General features: G+C 50.0%; 1 protein-coding gene across 1 annotated transcript; it reads left to right on the top strand.

Annotated features, from left to right (window-relative positions):
* Positions 1-397: 397 nt before the first annotated feature.
* LOC147007700 (RING finger protein 17-like) lies at positions 398-12,353 on the top strand. The gene is made up of 8 exons (XM_085866579.1): positions 398-540; positions 698-1,282; positions 3,373-3,550; positions 5,802-5,920; positions 6,878-6,992; positions 7,086-7,192; positions 7,486-7,661; positions 12,143-12,353. Exons 2-8 carry the CDS (start codon positions 954-956, stop codon positions 12,169-12,171), a joined length of 1,053 nt encoding a protein of 350 aa, XP_085722705.1. The 5' UTR covers positions 398-540; positions 698-953; the 3' UTR covers positions 12,172-12,353.
* The last annotated feature ends 582 nt before the right edge of the window (positions 12,354-12,935 follow it).

The raw sequence follows: 12,935 nt of genomic DNA, 5'->3' as shown, positions 1-12,935 counted from the left end.
TTCTTTCTTTCTTCTTCTTCTTCTTCTTCTTCTTCTTCTTCTTCTTGTTCTTCTTCTGGTGAAGACAAAACCAACCTTCTTGGACACATTTGTCCTTGTTTTTAAAGTGGTTCTTCATCATGATCGATCGGGCCAAAATCTGTGCATCACGTGGTACAGTGTCTCAAAAAGTTGTGCACAGATTGTGACAACACTTGCTGGATGAGTTGGTTCGGTGACAAGAACAAGCCGATTCGATTTCGGTTCAAATCCAAACTTGAGGTACCCAGGTGCACCCAGGTGATGTGAGTTGTACCTTATATATATTTTCTTTATAGCTCTTTTTTCCCGCAACTTCGGAGCCCGTAACTTGTCACCGGTTGTCAGTGGTTGAGTTCTTCCGAAGTGTCGTTGATGGCGGTGTTTTTATTGCGGTGATGTTTGTGCAGGTGTCCGGGGTGATGGGGTGTGGGAGGTCGAGCTGTTTCATCACCGTCCCGATGGGAAAACGGTTTGTTTGAACTCGATTTTTGGCGCCAAGGACCAGGATGGCAAATCGAGGTGGAGTAACTTTTACCGGGGAGGGTGAGAGGTCCGTCTCTTGTTAATGTTCCGATGACCAGGATGGACTGTAAGCAACACCACTTGGTCATGGGTCCGGTGCTTATCGCTGGCTGGGTTCTTGTGATGAGAACTCTTCCTGTTTTTCTTGTTACAGACCTGCGAAATCACAGGTGGTATCAGACGCCGTGAAAAAGGACGGCCCCTCCGAAGAAAAAATCTCCATCTTACAAGGAGATCCTTCACACCCGACGGACTCTGCTGATGACGTGGAGGATGTGAAGCGTCCACGATGCTCGACGCCACCCGTCGACAGGGTCACCTGCTTGAGCGGTGTGGACGAGGGAAATGAGAACGGTGATCCGTGTGGACCCAGACGGGCAAGGTCGGACGAAAGGCCGTTGCGCATAAAAATGGGAACACATGGGCTTTGCAAAAAAACCCCGTCAGATCTTCCCGAAGATACGATTCCACCTCCTTCGCTGGAAAAACAAACTTCGGAGACAGTCGGCGAAGAGGAGCCGACGATGGCGGTCCACCGGCAGGGACCTCAATCCCAGTCGGTGGAGCCTCGGATGAAGTCGCTCACGTCACTCTCAGGAAGCGATGACCGATCGTCGTCGGATGACGCTCGGGGACCGATGGACCCTGGTTCCCATCACCGGGTCCGCGTAAGCCACGTGGAGTCACCGCACTACTTCTGTGTACAGACCGCAAGTTGGTGCGATGGACCTCTGGACAGGTGACTTCGGGGGGAATGGGATGACAATGCAAGGTTCAAAAAGTAGATTTGGAATTTTTTATGTATTTTTTTATATGTATATACACTGTCGAGGCTCATATGAGAGCGAACACACACAGAACATATAACAAAGGGAGCAGGAGACGAGAGGGGCACAAAACAGTGGGGAACAGAGACATGAGGAGATCTGTGGAAGGGAGAGCGATGGAGCGGGGTAGGTGGGGAATACAAGATGGATATTACAGGGACTTTCAGGAAGGAAAGCAGGTAATTTGAAGGAGGTGGGTTTGGGGGCGGATTAATGGGGGTCGAAAAGATTGAGGATTTGAATGGGGGAAGATATGAGATGGTGGTAAACGGCTGTTTTGAAGACCCGGAGGGACCATTGCGATTGAAGAGAGTGTGGGAGTTTGTTCTCGAGGAGGGAAAAAAAGAGGATTGAAAGAGTGAAGGTGAGCAGTGAGTTGATTTTGGCAGTTTCTCCAGAAGGGGGTTTTTTGGCGGACATTGAGCACCAAGCAGACATATAGGGGAGGGGGGGACAGAGCAGGGGGGCAAGGCCGGAGAGGAGACGGGAGAAGACAGAAAGACCACCGACCTGTCTGTGGTGAGAGGGTGAGGCCAGATTGGCACCAGTGGCTTTGGAGGCCAGCTTGGAAATGTGGCTTTCCTCGGAAAGATCGTGGCAGGTAGTGAGACCCAGAAGCTTGAAAAAAAGGACTTCTTCAAGAGGATTTTTGAGAAGGTAGATGGGGGAGGGGTTCCAGACGATCCTTTTGGAGAGACATAGAGTGTGAGGTTTGTCTGGATTGAAAGACATGTTCCACCTGTTGTCCAGGTTGGCGGAGAGTGAAGAGGCTGCTGCTTGCCGACCTGAGGGATGACGGATGGGATGGCAGAGGGGGGAAGTCGATTTTTATTAAAACATTTGTTTACCTATTTGTTTTAGTTGTTGTGATGGTTGTTGTTGATTAGTCCCGAGCAAGCTCGGAGCATGGAGAAAGCTTATCGATCTACCGGGAAAGACCCAGAGATCCCTCGCATCTGAGATCTTGTTGTTGGTGTTGTTGTTGTACACCATGCCTGAGCTCGTGGAAGAGCGAGGTGTCTTGTAGGACACTGACAGTTCAGTTGCAGTCGGACAAAAATGTGGTGGACACAACAGGAAGGTACATGGAGAATAGACAGACGAGATGTAATGGTGAGGATTAGGAACAAGGGGGGGGGGCAGTCGGGCAGAGGAGGGGAAATCCACAACGGTTAGACGAGACAACTCCGGAACACCGTCCTCAGCTTTGGAGTTCGTTCTGTCGGAGCAGAAACATGTCCGAACCCACGGAACATCGGTTTTTTACAACAACAACCAATCGGTTCGTTCACCGACTCGTCTTGGGAACATTTCACCACCAACTCGAGGGTTGTAGCTGACCTTCACCACCCAGGACCCACCACACCTCACCCCGCCGACGCGTTGAGTCACATCCTGTGCCTCTCGATTCCTCTTCCCTCCTCCATCCCTCATCGTGCTGTCTCGCCACCGTTTGGTCTCATCTCCCAAACACACCTGGTTCCCTTCTCAAATCTTCTTCTTCCTTCCTCGTTGCAATATCCTCCCTGATCACGTGATCCGAAACACTTTCACTCCAGCATGTTAATCGCTCCACCCTCCATTATTTAGTTTCTCCTCTGATGGTTTTTTTTCATTCTTCGTTCATTTTTTTCGTTCTTCATTCTTTGTTTACTTGTTCTTCCTGTTCACACGACGTCCTTCAGTTCTCCAACACGAGCTTCTCTCTTTCAAGGAATTTGTTGTTGGTTTCAAAAGTTGTTGCCCAAACAAAAGCAACGTTGTTCAAATGTTGACCACGTGACTAAGAGTCCTGGAGCGGGTCCGGTTGTGGGAAACCTGTTCAAGCAAAGTCCTGTGAATGCCTTAAGATTTCGAAAACCTCTCTATTCCATATTCCCACCCATACTCGTGTGTGTGTGTGTGTGTGTGTGTGTGTGTGTGTGTGTGTGTGTGTGTGTGTGTGTGTGTGTGTGTGTGTGTGTGTGTGTGTGTGTGTGCGTGTGGGTGTGTGTGGATACAGAATGCAGAAAGACCTATGGAGAAGCGCTTGGAACCAGCCAATCGGTGATGACAACCCCGGCACACCTGTCGGCCCGCTCACTCTGACAGAGGGCTTGCGATGTTCTGCAGTGAGCTTTCGGCACAATGCTTGGGTTCGAGTCCGGGTTGACCGTGTCAACGACGATGGAAAAGTTCAGGTGAGTTCTTCTCTTCCTCAAATGGAAACCGATCACCCTCGTCGGGGACACACGGATCCTGTGTTGGCTTCGGCGGTTACTCGCGATCCGTGATCCTTCAGATGAAGGGATCTGGTTCCCACACTATCATCAGGACCGAGCGATTGTTTCGAACGTGATTTGCCTCCTCGACGCTCATCCTTGGGCATTTTCACCTCGTCTTTAAAAAGTGACGTTTAAATATTCAAGGCTTCATTAATCGGGGACGGAAGCTTTTGGGCACGGCCACATCACTGCTCATCGATGCTGTGATTCTATACTCCGTAAAAATAAACTACCGAACACGCCGGGGGGGGGAGGGGGTGTTGGAGTCCCAATATACTCAGACGAGCAACAACTTCCAATCCGACGCCATTTTGTTTCCATTAAGCGCAGTGCACCAAACCTGCGCCATTGTTGTTGGCTTCGAATGAAGCTGTCTTTTTGTTGGCGCCTCAAGGTCGCCATCTTGCATAGCTCACTCGCCGCCATCTTTCATAGCTCACTCGCCACCATCTTGCATAGCTCACTCGCCGCCATCTTGCCGAGCTCATTCGCCGCCATCTTGCATAGCTCACTCGCCGCCATCTTGTATAGCTTACTTGCCGCCATCTTGCATAGCTTACTCGCTGCCATCTTGCATAGCTCACTCACCGCCATCTTGCATAGCTCACTCACCGCCATCTTGCATAGCTCATTCGCCGCCCTCTTGCATAGCTTACTCGCCGCCATCTTGCATAGCTCACTTGCCACCATATTGCAGAGCTCACTTGTCGCCATCTTGCATAGCTCACTCGCCGCCATCTTCCATAGCTCACTCGTCGCTATCTTGCATAGCTCACTCGCCGCCATCTTGCATTGCTCACTCGTCACCATCTTGCAGAGCTCACTCGTCGCCATCTTGCAAGGTCATTATTTTAGTGAATTTTTTTTTCATTCTTCCAACCCGTCAGAATATGCAAACAATCAGAAAGGTTTGATTTAACCTTTAAACATTCTCTTTCTTTCTTGGTGATTTTATGTATTTGGAAGAAAAAAAAAGTTTTTTTTCACGACTACGTTCTGCCGTCAGTTGTTTCACCTGTCGATGGAGCTCCGAGCAGGTGCTCAATCGTGGCCGAGCTCAGAAGGTGTATAAACAGATTATACGAAGGTGCTTGAAGCCTGACTTGGATTTTTGTTTGTTAAAAGCAGTGCATCATGTACGTACAGTGGATATGTATTGTCTTTTTGGAGAGATTTTGTGTGTTTCGTGTTTCTAAGCAATAACTATAATGATGTACTTCCTGCTTTGAGACACGTGCTGAAAAACCAAGATGGTGGCGAGAAAGCTATGCAAGATGGCGACGAGTAAGCGATGCAAGATGGTGGCGAGCGAGCTATGCAAGATGGCGACGAGTGAGCTATGCAAGATAGCGACGAGTGAGCTATGCAAGATGGCGACGAGTGAGCTATGCAAGATGGCGGCGAGTAAGCTATGCAAGATGGTGACGAGTGAGCGATGCAAGATGGCGGCGAGTGAGCTCTGCAAGATGGCGGAACAGGGGATAATCGTAAAATTCCGAGTCGAAAACATTGGGCCTGTTCATTTTACAGGTGACCGGCAACACCCCGTGATGATAGCCTGCCAAGGATAGCCGGCTTAAAGAGTGCCTTGGGAAGGCAGAGAGGAAGGGTGTGGGGTGAGGAGGTTGTTGCTGAAGGAGGCTACGTGTTTGGAATGTTGTCCTTCCCCGTCGAGCGACGCGTTAACAACAATTGGCGCACTCGAGGCAGACAAAAAGACACCGACCCCACGTGACGAGTGCACGTCCAAAGCCGAAGAGGATGGTGACTCAACTCCGGGCGGCAGTTTGTAACAACCCTCGATCACAGTTACCTTACGTACGGGTTCAGAGGCCTCGCAGCTCCGTAATCTTGCTTGACCGATTGAATTTGGAGCCGAATCTCCCGACAGAAGTGAATGAGTCGTACCATCTTGATTATAAATATAATTTATTAAAGGTACGTGAGAACCGAAACAGAATTGTGTGAAGTAATCAACAACAATCGTTGCTGTGAATGTTAGGATTGGGGTGGGGGGGGGTGGTTGAGATGGGACACGACCTTCATGGACGTCCTCGTCATTCCCATCCAACATGTCCGTTTGTCTCCCTTTTCCAAGCGGTGTGATAACCTTCGCCTCCCACGCTCCCTTAATGATCCACCTTCACTCTCCGTGCTTTGGCTGCAGGTGTTTCTGCTGGACTGGGGTGGGACCGAAAAGATGAACCGGTCCCAACTGCGGTCTCTGCCTGAACTTTGTCAAAAGATCCCGCCGATCGCCCTGCGGTGCTTCCTCCCCGACCTGCGGTATTGTTGTCCCTTTTTATTGTCGACGTGGTGGAGGCTCATGGAAGAGCTGGAGCAGAATGGTGTGCTTTTTGTCGTCCACATCCCTCACCTTGTGTAGTATCATGCGAGGGTGAGTCGGTTGTGATAAGACATCGCGGACGCATCTCGTCCCTTTTCTTTTGTGGTCACGGCTCCTTGGACGTGTTAATGTCATCAGGAGCAGAACCCCGGGGAAAAAAAATACCACGGACAAAAGGAAGGTTTCTACTCTTGCGCTGCTCGTAAGAGTTCAAACATGCGAGGTGATACATTTCTTGTGATCGAAGCAGCGGTCTGTTGCCTATACACCACCCGGGTTCATATATATGTGTATATATATATATATATATATATATATATATATATATATATATATATATATATTGCCTGATTGGAAAAATTATAATTTTCTCGTAAGTTTGGATTCATTTGAAGCGACTTTTTGCTGAATCTTTTTTTTTTCCTCTCTGAGAAGTGTTTCTGTGTTTCAGGCCACGGAAGTTGGACGGAGGTGATGTTTTTACCAGTATCTGTCTGTCTGTCTGTCTGTCTGTCTGTCTGTCTGTCAGTGAGCACGATATCTCAGAAAAATTATGGACGGATTCCGACAAAACTTTGTGAATGAGTTGGTTCGGTGACGAGAACAAGGCGATTAGATTTTGGTTCAGGTGAGTTACAGGATATCCAGGATAGATCTTTCAAACACACCGGAGAGTATGCATGGGACTTGGCAGCTCGAAGGACAGGGTACTTAACCAGACAAGGCCCTTCGTGTGGTGCACCAAACTGAATGCTACTCATTCAAACATTCTTATTCCGATCGGATTTGACTCGGTGAGACTGAGTCGCTCAAGGTGTCCGTCGTCGTGAGTGTTCACCTTGATGGGATCTTATAGTCACCTGTTTTTTTTTGAAGTTTTGGCTCTTGTTCCACAGGCCGACAGGTGACGACAGCCGCTGGTCCTCCAGTACGTGCGAGTTCATGGCAGACTACCTCGTCGGAAAGTTCTGCTTCATCACCCAGTCGAAGGACTCCGGTCGGGAAAGTCAGGTGATCCACTTTGCCCTGTTTCAGGACCGCAGGCTTCATGTCTTCCAAAATGCTGGTTTCTTGCTCTTTGCTCATTTGTTCGGCCTTCTTTAGGATTCCGGTGTCATTCCCGTGGAGGTCTCTGTGGGGTCTTCGGCACGACACCTCAGCAATTTCCGTGATGTGCTTATCAAACAAGGCCTTGCCTTACCTCGAAGGAAGTGAGTGAGCGACACCGGCAGCAATTCTTACCTCCCGCTTGGAAAAACCCTTTTCTTCAAATCTGCTCTTCATCGTGAAGATCTTCGAAGAGGGAGGAGTGATGAAATTTTTGCCTATGTAATATGTAGACTAGCCGACGTATCGTAAGCTTTTGCTTTTGTCCTGCACTTGGCAAAGGGAATGCCTTTGATTTCTCTCGAACCCACTGGGTTCATCGCCCCGTAGTTTGTAAGGTGTTCTCACGTGGATTGGTTCTTCTTCTCCTGTTTTTTATTTTTTTATTTCACTCGAGAATTGAAGGCAATCTGGAATTGGTTCGAGTACGGAAGCAGTGCGAGCAAGCTCCCGATGAGTCCCTGATGAGCGGTGGTGGAGCCGACGTGCCCGGCGACAACTCAGAACCACGTGTGTTGGGCCCATCTGATTGTTCCAACTCTGAATGTCCAACATTCCAACCTTCTCGAACAGGTATGTGCCGAGCCGTGCGGGTTTAAGCTCCACTTAATAAGGGGCACGAGCCATTTTGTCATCATCAGGGAGGATGTTGATGGGGAGGGTTGAGAGATAGGGAAAAGGGAAGGAGACCAAGCCAAATGAGGAGGAAGAGGAGGAGGTCGGTGGTTGGAGGGAGGGGAGAGCAGAGAAAGGTGAGACTATTCACTCGATCAACATACCTGTCCGGTCAAACCGACGGGTTTATTCCCGAACCGGACGCAAATAAAAAGAACCGGGGATGGTGATCGTGAGGAGATGATGGCGGGTTTGGATGGGAAGGAAAGAAATGCAATTAACAAATAATGATATGCAATTTGAATAAAACACCAGCTTTAATTACAGGCGGGAAAAGGGAACAAAACCGGGGGACTCAGCTCTGGTGGTATTGGGTGGAAGCGCGGGTGCGGGGCAGCCACGAGCAAGCGGTGAGGAGGGATGAAGAGGTGATGGGCAGGATGACGAAGAGGCTCCGCGCGAAGGCAGGCGAACAGGATGATCTCTCAGAGCTCCCCTCCCTCATCACTCGTTCTCTTCCGAGCTCATTCTCTCCGTTGCGTACCACTCGCACGATCCCGCCCCCCGAAGGGGTCCATCACTCCACCCCTGGAGGCGTTCACAGCAGCGCCCCTCTCTTGGCAACTCTCCCGGCATCCCCGGTCGAGGTTTACACCGGGGTTTATACACATAATTTCTTAAACCATAATCCCTAACTAATTATTACCATGCACCACCCCCTGTACGGTGCACATTCAAACAAAACATTCCTTAAGCTGACGTGTCCCCTACTTATTACATCGAGATGGGGTAACTCCTCGTACATGGACCATGCTACTCGATCCATTCCATTCCGATCTGCCCCCCTTACAAACGTAACAATACTTTATAAATACAGATGTCGAGGCTCATAGGAAGGAAACCACGGGGTAACATCACTCGGTCAGATTGCGGGAGAGTGTGTCAGAGTGGTGCTGAGGTGTCGTCCAATAGACGGCGGTCTCCTTGGGTTAACCTGAGGCGGTCCCCTCGGGTGGGTGCCTGGAATGTCCTATCCCTAAGAGAGGATGATCACCTGTCTCTGTTATCATCTGAGCTCAAGTGTTTGGACATCGGGATTGCAGCTCTCTCTGAGGTTCGGAGACCGGATTGTGGTGAGATAATGGTGGGTGGTTACACCTACTATTGGTCTGGTCGCTCTGCTGGTTACCATACCCAAGGAGTTGCTGGAGCTGTGTCCAATATTTGACCCCAATGATAATTGAGGTAACACCGGTCAACGAGCGTATTATGAGACTCAGGATTCGTCACTCCTTCGGTGTCATTTCCCTGTCTCTGTTTATGCTCCGACTGAGGCGAGTGACCTCACCGTGAAGGGCACATTCTACGCCACGCTCGAGTCTGTGGTTGATCAGTGCCCCAGACGAGATACACTTCTAGTCTTGGGGGATTTCAATGCATCGACTGGAACTGATAGGGATGGTTATGAGACATGTGTTGGTCCCCATGGGTCAAGAACTATGAACCAGAATAGCACTAAGTTCCTTGACTTTGCAAGAAGTCATGGACTTGGGGTGGCTGGTTCATGGTATCAGCGCCCACAAGCTCATCGCTGGACTTGGTATTCCAACGCTGGCGGTGTGGCAAAGGAGATTGACCATGTCCTCATTGACGGTCGTTGGAGGATGATCCAGAACTGCAGGGTCTACCGGAGTGCTCAGTTCCTCAATACTGACCACAGGCTTGTTGTAGCAACTCTAAAGCTGCACCTTAAATCCTGGAGAATGGGACCATCCCAGCCAAGGCTGGATGTTGGCAAGCTCAGGGATGAGAGAGTAGCTGAGGAGTTTGCAAACAGGCTGAGTGGACACTTGGGGGGATCTGGGTGCTTTGGGGGGTCCTGAAGAGTTGTGGAGCGCCTTCAAGACCACCGTCCTTGATGTTGCCGGTGGATGTCTTGGAACTCACCGTCGGGCAAAGAAGAATTTTGTCTCTCAACGGACACTGGATACCATTGAGCAGAGTCGCAGGGCCAGACTGAATGGCAGAGCTGAGCTGTTCAGGGAGCTGAGGCGTAAAACTGTACGTGCACTGAGGGTGGACAAGGAGGCCTATGTGCGAGGAATCTGTGAGGGGGTAGAGCATCACCTGTGGACAGGTGATTCTCGTCCCGCTTACAGGGGAATTCGCGCATTGCGTTCATCCAAGCCCATCCCTCGGAGCACTACAGTTAGAGCAGAGAGTGGTAGGTTCTTCACAGAGGAGTCTGAAGTGAAGGCCCGCTGGACCGGTTACTTTGAGCGGTTGTACCGGGCTGATCCCCCAGCTGTCGAGTTGGACGTCAAGGGTGTTACAATCCCTGTTGCTGACTCTCAAATCAACTGTGGTCCACCTTCGCTTGTGGAAACACGGGCTGCGGTGAACCAGTTGAAACAGGGCAAAGCCCCAGGGATCTGTGGCATCCATGCTGAACTTCTCAAGGCTGGTGGAAATGCTGCACTCGTGTCGTTGCATGCAGTTTTGTGCTCTGCCTGGAACACAGGCATCATCCCAACTGACTGGAAGAGGGGCCTTGTTGTCCCTCTCTGGAAAGGGAAGGGTGATCGCCAAGACTGCAACAACTACCGAGGGGTGACGCTGCTCTCAGTGCCGGGCAAGGTCTTTGCTCGGATAATTCTTGATAGGGTTCGCCACCATCTGCTTGAGCACCAGCTTCCAGAGCAGTCAGGCTTTACACCAAAAAGGTCAACGATTGACCGTATCCTTGCCCTTCGTGCCCTCACCGAACGCAGACGAGAGTTTCGGCAGGGGCTGCTTGCAGCCTATGTTGATCTCTGTAAAGCGTTCGATTCAGTGAATCGGGATGTCCTCTGGAGGATTCTTGGTCTTCGTGGGGTGCCACCAAAACTGATCGATCTGATTCTGAACTCTACTCTGGAACTGAGAGTGCTGTGAAGTGTGGTGGTACCATCTCTGACTTATTTCCAGTTGTTACTGGAGTTCGTCAGGGGTGTGTACTGGCCCCCACACTTTTCAGCACTTGTATGGACTGGATTTTAGGGAGGATGTCGGAGAGATCAAGCTGCGGTGCATCGTTTGGGAATATCAAGATCTCGGACCTTGATTTTGCAGATGATGCAGTCATCTTTGCGGAGACTTTAGACATCCTTTTGGGGGCCCTCGAGGTGCTGAATGAGGAGTCGGAGCCGCTGGGATTACGGGTTTCTTGGGTCAAAACTAAGATCCAGGCTTTCGGTGACATCTTGGATGCTGCTGTCCTGTCTGTGTCTGTTTGTGGTGAGGATGTTGAGGTCGTGGTGAGATTCACTTACCTTGGCAGTGATATTCATGTCTCTGCTGGCTGTGAGTCAGAGGTCAATAGACGTCTGGGTCGGGCCTGGGGAGTCATGGATTCACTGGATCATGGGGTGTGGCACTGCCGGTACCTGTGCGGGAGGACGAAAGTCCGAGTCTTCAGGTCCTTGGTACTTCCAGTCTTGCTCTATGGATGCGAGACTTGGACTCTGACTAAGGATCTGAGACGGAGACTTAATTCCTTTGGTACCAGGTCTCTTCGGAGAATCATTGGCTATCGCTGGTCGGATTTTGTGTCCAATGAGCTGTTGCTGAGAGAGACTCGGATGAGATTTGTTACCTGCATAGTCCGTGACCGTCAGTTGCGGCTGTATGGACATGTGGCTCGTTTTCTTGACGCTGATCCTGCTCACCAGATTCTCTCAGCGAGGGAGTCTCATGAGTGGAGGAGGCCAGTGGGCCGACCAGGTGCCTCGTGGTTGCAGCAGGTTGACCATCATCTCAAGGAGATGGGGATGGGCCTGGCATCTGCCTGGGGGATGGCCAGACGGAGGCCCCTGGAGTACCGGCGGAAAGTGGACACAGCGACGCGCTGTTCTGGCACATGCTCCCATACCTGACCTGACCTGAGGCTCATACAGATGTAAACCGAGCGACAAGGTAGAAAGATCGTTAACAGATGAAACATCTCAAACGGGATGATGATGATGATGATGATGAACCCAAGGGAGGAAGTAGGACAATTGAATCCGAGCTGGAAGAGCGTTCCACGGAGGAGATAAAAATGGATGAAGGACCGGAGGTGTTCCGTCAGTCTTGATTCAGACAGGTAAATAAGTCGCGGCACGTTCGTCCGATCTTGGGTGGAGCTGGACGGACGATTTGAAGAGCTGAGGATTTGAGAGTTGAAGGAATAATAAATGATGGGATAGAAGGATGCAGCAACTGAAGGAATAATGAATGATGAAATAGAAGGATGTAGCAACTGAAGGAATAATAAATGATTGGATAGAAGGATGCTGCAACTGAAGGAATAATGAATGATTGGATAGAAGGATGTTGAGGATGGAAGGACCGAGCAAATCCGCCCACAGGTAACCACATCAGTGAGGTTGTACTCATACCTTGCTTTGTCCCTCCTTTAGGGCGCGAATCGCAAGAAAAGGAAAATTGAAAAGAATCAGAAAATAAGAACACGGAACGTTGGTTGCATCACTCTCATCGTGACGCGTACTCGGACCCGTTTTCGATGACATGTTGTTTGAATGTTTTTACTGTTTTGATATTTGTTGTTGAAAATGTTTAATGTGTTGTGTTTGGGCAGTTCGTGAAGGAGGAGGGGAGGGAGGGGTATGTGGTGGGGTCAGTGGGGGGGGATCAACTTAAATATTATATAATTGGAACCTTGGCAACCATTACAGGTTTATGAGGAGCAACCTCACCTGAAGCTTACCTGGACAAACCTGCAGACCCGTGTAAACGTGCTTACCTGAATAAACTTGCTTGCCTGAAAGTTACCTGTTTTAACTTGCTCACCTGTATTACGTTTACCTTACGTTTTAGACCTCCCACTCGCCATTGAGCTGTCTCATCCGCGTTCGATTGCCGACGGGATCAAACTCAACCACAAACCGACGTTCTGATTGTCTCCACTTTCTGTGCCGATGCCACACTTAGCTCTCCCGTCGAACTTGGTCCGGAGAGGGTGACCTCTGGAAAGACCAGAGCTGTTTGCCATCATCCAAGACTTGAGACTCATCCGATGCTTGCCCTTCCATACCTGCTGATTCCTGGTTCTCTGCCGGGTTACCTTTACCTTGTTAAAGTGGGAGTGATTTAACGTTGTATCTGCCGAGGGTCAACGTGGGTGAAAGATCAATGAGGGGTAGTGATGACCGATTATCCAAGAGGATGGAGAGATGTCAGACATTTTAGATT

This window comes from Eptatretus burgeri, unplaced genomic scaffold, assembly GCF_056783735.1.
Source record: "Eptatretus burgeri isolate ZD-2024b unplaced genomic scaffold, Ebu_testis_v1 Ebu_testis_scaffold_48, whole genome shotgun sequence".
NCBI lineage: Eukaryota > Metazoa > Chordata > Myxini > Myxiniformes > Myxinidae > Eptatretus > Eptatretus burgeri.
The sequence above is the reverse complement of the archived record's forward strand: the minus strand, read 5'-3'. Positions and strand labels throughout refer to the sequence as shown.